The sequence below is a fragment of the Plecotus auritus genome (assembly GCF_963455305.1).
Source record: "Plecotus auritus genome assembly, chromosome: 1".
NCBI classification, from domain to species: Eukaryota; Metazoa; Chordata; class Mammalia; order Chiroptera; family Vespertilionidae; genus Plecotus; species Plecotus auritus.
Window position 1 is genome coordinate 30,705,289 of NC_137770.1, and position 6,038 is coordinate 30,711,326.

The window sequence follows — 6,038 nt, forward strand, 5'->3', positions numbered from 1 at the left end:
AATGTTTGCTGTGTAAGTCACCCAGGCTATGGTATTCTGTTATTGCAGCCCAGAAGGACCAAGCATTTTCTATCTGGATTTTTGGAAGAGCTTTGCAACTGATTGTCACATCCTCCAGCCAGCCTTGCTCCTCTCAGATCCACACTTCACACAAGGCCTTCACAGGCTGGCTGCTGCCCACCTCTCCAGCCCCATCTCTCACCTCTCCCAGCCTTGAATTTCTAGTCTAGCCACACTGAAATGATAGGCATTCCTTTTATACCAGGCAGTCTCCTGCCCCCGTGTATTAGCTCACACTGTTCCTTCTGCCTGGAATAACTTCCCACACTCCTCTTCATCTGGCTGACTCTTCAAGGCTCACGTGAATTTCACCTCCTCCAAAAAGTTATACCTGGAGCTTCCTTTCCCATGCTGGGCTTAATATTCCTTCCTCTGTGCTCTAGGTCCGCTGGTCAGATCTACTCCCTTGCATCTATCTCATTGCAGTGTATTTTTTTAAAAAATAATTATACTTTTTATTGATTGCAGAGCGGAAAGGGAGAGGAAAAGAGATAGAAACATCAATGATGAGACAGAATCATTGATTGATGATCAAGCCCGCAACCTGGGCATATGCCCTGACCAGGAATTGAACTGTGACCTCCTGGTTCATAGGCTGACACTCAACTACGGAGCCCAGCTGGCCCACTGCAGTGTATTTTTGTTTCTGTGTCTGTCTCTGCAAGGCTGCATAGGGGCAGGGATTGTGTCTTTTTCACATCTACAAAACATCTAGCACCTCCCCTGACACACAGATGGGGCTCAGCAGATACTTACTGAGCGAATGAATGGCTATAGCACCATCATTACCCTCTATGTTAGGTTTAGAGCCGTTGTTTAGAAGTGGTTATAAAATAGTCCATAAATCTGCTGTCTCTGTGGCTCAGAAGCCGTGCTTCCTCAGCCAGGGACGGGTGGCAAGCACAGTGCTGACTGGTAGCACTTGCTTAAGTGTGTGAGGTCGGCTAATGATGCAGGGAGCAACACCACCAGGGATATCTGCTTACAATAGCATCAGCTGGCTCTCCTGAGAGTCAGAGGCACTTTCTGCACCTTTCCTATCTGTGGCCTTTCCACTATCCTAATTGATGGCCCTTCCTGTCCGTGAACTTCATCCTCTAGCATCTTCACTCACCCCTGGACCATAACCCTTGCGTTTTGCAGTTGACTTGGCCACCCTTCAGGGCCACAAATATAAACTAAGCACTAATATGCGCGTAAGCCATTGGAGGTCTACTTGCCGCTGTTCTTCAGCCGTGGGGTCCCTCCGGAGCCCACCAGGATGTGAGGCTGCCTCTTCCAGGTGTCTATCACTGTTGGGGCAGGTGTTTAGCCCCTCCTCTTGCTAGATCCGGGGAAGGAAGCCCAGTCAGGCACTAAGAGGTGTTTAGTCAGTCTTGCCCTCCTTCCTCCTCTAATAACAATAAGCCTTTGCTTGACGGCTTAAGGTTACAGGGTTAGCCTGTGGAGTCCTGAGAACCTGCTAAATCCCTATTCAAGCTCACCTCTGAGCCTCAGTCTCCCCATCTGTCAGGTGTGTGTTGGGTGGAGGGGGGAGGCGTGGAGTAGGTAGATTACTCAGGGCCCTCCTTCCCAATGTTCAGGATGATGCCCGGGTGTGTAGGAGGGTAGCTCCAGCTCCGCCAGCCCGCGGGGACCGGCAGGGGTTCCCGGAAAGCGGGGGGACGTAGTTGCCACCTGGGGAGCCCCACGGCTTAGCCCAAAGGCGGGCGGGAAAGGACCCGCGGCGAGGCGGGAAAGCTTGTGGCCTCTGAGCGCAGATGTCTGGCAAGAAACCTGGCTCCCGGAGGGCAGGGGTCGGCCCTGTGGAGCCGGGCGGGGCTGGGGTGGGGGCGGCGGAGTCAGGAAGTTCCCAGGAAATTCCTTTTCATTCCCGCATTCCCCGCCCCTTTCCTTGGGTGCCGATTTCTCCGAGCCTTGGGAAAGAGAAAATGAAATGTTATTCGGGTTTCCTCGCGGCCCTTCTCCAGCCCTGGCCACCTGGGTTTGGAGCGCGCGTGGGAGCGCAGTTACACCCGCGCGCCCGAGTTCGGGCCTCACAGCGAGCAGGGAGTGTGTCCAATTCCCGGAGGCTGCTGGGGCTCCCGAGCCGCTGCCGCTCGGTCCCAGAGCTGGAGGAGGCGTCCCCGGCTTAGGTCCCGTTCAGCTTAAGCTGGTATCACTTGAGCAGCAGGGGAGTGGGAACCCAGGGTGTGGGCGGGGGCGTGCGCGCCGGGAAGGAGCCGCCCAGTCCACCTATATGCTCGGTGGCCCCGCTGACGGATGCCAGGAATTCCCAATGAGAGGCGATGGGGGGAAGTTTGGGCAACTCGGCCTGGCCAATAGAGAACCTAGGGAGGGCTCTGCCCCTTCCCCCCGCCCCCGCCTGCCTCGTTCAGGCAGCGCGAGTGTGTGGGCCCGGCTCAGTGTGCGTGGAGATTAGGTCCGAGCGCCCGCCCTGAGGCTGGCAGTCCGCGAGCTCCAGCCGCCGCCGCCAGCAGCAGCAGGCTTCGCGAGCAGCGCCGCGGCGGAACCGGGCGCAGGGGGGCTAGCCCGGCCCCGCTAGCACAGCACAGCCCGGCTTGACTCCCACCCCACTCCGGGGCAGTAGCAGCAGCAGCAGCAGCAGCAGCAGTCGCCGCCGCCGGGAGAGAAGGTGGAGGAAGAAACCCAGCTCCTAGCACGCGCGCACCATCATGGACCATTATGATTCCCAGCAAACCAACGACTACATGCAGCCCGAAGAGGACTGGGATAGAGACCTACTCCTGGACCCGGCCTGGGAGAAGCAGCAGAGAAAGGTCAGCAGCCGCCCCAGTCCACTGCTGCCCCCGGCCCGCTCCGCTCCGCCCGCCGCGCTAGCGGATTGGGGCTGGGAACCGGTTCTTGGCGCGCACGAGCGGGGGCGGGGGATGCGCGTCCGCTGCTTAGTGGGGTGTTGGGTTACAGGCGTGGGGCGGAAGGGGGAGCGCCCCTGCCCCAGAGCCCGCGAACGCCCAGCCAGACCATGGGGCAGCGGGGCCGCCATCGGGCGGGTCGCTTTGGGGCCGGTGATCCAGGTCACCCGGCTGCCGCCGCACCATCCCGCGTGGGCAGGGCGCTGGGGCGGTGCTCGGGAGGCTGGGGCTGAGCCCCCGGCTCGGTAGCTGCGGCTCCGGATCGATTTCCCTTCCCTTCCCCGCCCCCTGGCCGCCTCTCCATATGGCGTGCGGTGGCAGCGCACTTCCTGGGCTGCCCTGGGCTGGGGAGCTGGAGGGGGCAAGCTGCGCCTCTGCGCCTCCCTGCCCCAGCCGCAGACCAAGGGGAAAGAGGGCGCGGAGGGATTGGAAGCCGCCCCCGGGTCGGCCTGGAGGTGGACCTGCTGAAGTGGGGCTGGGTGCGCGAAAAGCCTGGGGTACACGCGGGCTCCCCAGCGGGCCCTGTGGGGGCGGGGTCAGGACGGCAAACCGTTTTATTGCTTAACTCAGTGGGTTGTTAGTTGCGAGCGGAGGTGGGCTTGAGTCTGCGTCCTGCCCCTCTGAACCCTGCTCGTTCCTGGGAGAAGGCGAATTTAGGCAACTTGATTTGAGTTGAGGGGCTTCAGGGCAGGGTTTGTTCCGGGAATGTTTAGGGTCATGGGGATCCCTGCTTAGCCACCGAGTCCTGTCCCAGCCTCCGTGTACCCGGTGCGCACTCCACGCCCGGAGCTAGGCTCGCAGCTGGCGATGGGACTCCGACACAGTGGCCAGTGGCAGGAAGAGGTCAGAAACCACTCTTTGGGTGGGGGGAGGGCGCCCCAACACTGCCTTTGCTTCCTGCCTGCGCGGTGAGGTCTTGCCCCAGGCGGCCACGTACCCTCAACACCCCTCTCTCCCTCCTCCCCCCGCCGCCCGCTCCCATCCGGTCCCTCCTCGTTTCATCCCTCTTCGCCCCACCCCCATTCCCCCACCCCCTGCTGATCTGGGAATGGGGGGGGGACAGGATGGCGCGTCCCTCTGGATAGTGCGGTTAGGGCTGGGCTTGAGGGAGAACGCTCATGTCCAAAAATGGTAACATTCATTCCCTTTTTTAAACTTAAAAGGGGGGGGGGGAGTTTAGGGAGCCGACTGAAGTTTTTTTTTTTTTTTTTCAGCCAAAGGCATCCTGTATTAGCTCACTCAGGAATCCTAAGCCCTTTTACTCACTTCATCAGACAAGTAGAGGTAATTTAAAACACACACACAAAGGGCTTCCTCAAAGCCAGTCGACCTGACACCCAGGCAGGCTTTTGCTGGGCCCAGCCCTATGCGACATCCCAAGGTGCGCCAGCTTTGAGCTGACTTCTTGGAAATACAGCAGTTACTTAAGACCACCCCTTCTCTTTCTCTCTACCCCCTCTGGGAGAGCTGGGGAGAGCTGTGACAGTACCCCACTCACCCCCTTATATCCTGGGACAACTGGGTGATTGGTGGAGCAGAGAAGGGAGTGGGTAACAGAAATTCCCGTGGGGGCAAGGCAGAGGGGCTCTTTTTAAATTTCAGGGTGAAGCCTTCCTTCTTGAGAATAGATTTTTAACTTGGACAGGAGCGATGGGATTAGGATGGTGGATGTCTTGGGATCATCCGTGGGGAGCAGAAGAGAAGGAAATTCTTGTTTACTGAGTAGCTACTTACTGTAAGCCTAGGAGGGGTGGGAGTGACAGGACTGCCCAAGAATGAGAAATTAGGTCCTTTCAGGGACTGTGGGAGAACTAAGTTCCTGGGAAGCACAAACTCTTGTTTCCCCAGCACTGAGCAGGGGACCTGCACAATAGTATTCAGTATTGTCAAATGAATGAATGCACATGTTAAATATAGTTGGGGAGAAAAATTATAGAGTGCCTTTCTCTCTCTCTCTTTATGTATATCTATTCATAAAACTCTGGCCGGGGTGGTGTGGAAACAGAGTGGTCTGGGACATTTGGTAATCTACTGGGCAAACTCAACAGTTCCAAAAGCTGGCATTGGTTGATGTGTGCCAGGCATTGTTCTAATGTAGTCACATATATTGTTCCAGTTGTTACTCCCAACAGCTCTCTGAGCCAGGCACACATGAGGATGAGGGAATGAGGGGCAGAGAGGGAAGTTAACCAGCCCAGAGTTCCAGGCTGGTGGTGGTGGTGGTGGTGGGGGGCCGGGATGCAACCATGTTCGAGGCAGGCAACTTCGCCTTCCTTGTCCCTCGTTGGTTAAGGGAGGCAGGAAAGCTGGGCCTGGCATCCGATCCTGCCAGGATCTCTGGACCAAGGGGAGCCAATGCCTGCTTTGGTGGGATTGATGGGAGGGAGCAGCTGGACAGCACAAGCTTTGGGCTGGACTCATCTGCTCCAAAGTTTTTTTCTGCCATCAATTCGCCTTGCATGGGCCTCCATTCCCTCCTCTGTAGATTTCACCTAGTTCTCAGTGGGATATAAAGTGGATTTACCGGAGGAGAATCGGACTTTGTTGCTTTTGACACCCTCCCTGCTGACCCTGGGAGCAAGCATTGGGTGAGACCAGAGCTGACAAGTGGACAGAGCCTGACCATTCCAGATGGAGGCAGGAGAGTTGGGGGTGGGGAGGGGAGGACACAGTGCAGTAGGATAAAAGGCCACTGGGGTGGGTGGCGGGGGAGGCAAAAGACCCTGTTTTTAGCCCTGGTGCAACCACGACTGTTTGTGAGACTTTGGGCAAGTCGTTGCACTTCCCTCAGCTTTTATTGGCTCATTCAACAAACACTTGGGGAGCACCAACTCTGTGCAGGTAGAGCGCCGACACGACAGACAGGTGCCTAGCACTTCCATTCTGTTTCCTCTGTAAAGGGGCTGCATTCCTGCCCTGCTAACACCCTGGGGCTCCTACAGGGATCGGATTAAATGACGTGGAAGGAAGTACTTCCTCTGAGTGGTGAGGCCTGTTGCACATGCAGGTAGAAGTCTGCACAGGCAGGAGGCATGACTCAAGACCTGTGGCAGGTGGGCCGTGGCTTGTCCCTTCTTCAAAGAGTGCTTCAGTGCAGAGCTC

General features: G+C 57.4%; 1 protein-coding gene across 3 annotated transcripts in view; it reads left to right on the forward strand.

Annotated features, from left to right (window-relative positions):
* The first annotated feature begins 2,427 nt into the window (after window positions 1-2,427).
* Window positions 2,428-6,038, forward strand: part of ACTN1 (actinin alpha 1) — a 94,502-nt gene continuing 90,891 nt past the window's right edge. Inside the window, exon 1 of one of the 3 annotated variants that reach the window (XM_080643347.1) lies at window positions 2,428-2,840. In XM_080643347.1, the coding sequence (XP_080499473.1) occupies window positions 2,736-2,840 (105 nt within the window). In that variant the 5' untranslated portion in view covers window positions 2,428-2,735. The remainder of the gene's footprint in view (window positions 2,841-6,038) is intronic. The other 2 variants (XM_080643348.1, XM_080643349.1) reach the window with 2 other exon arrangements.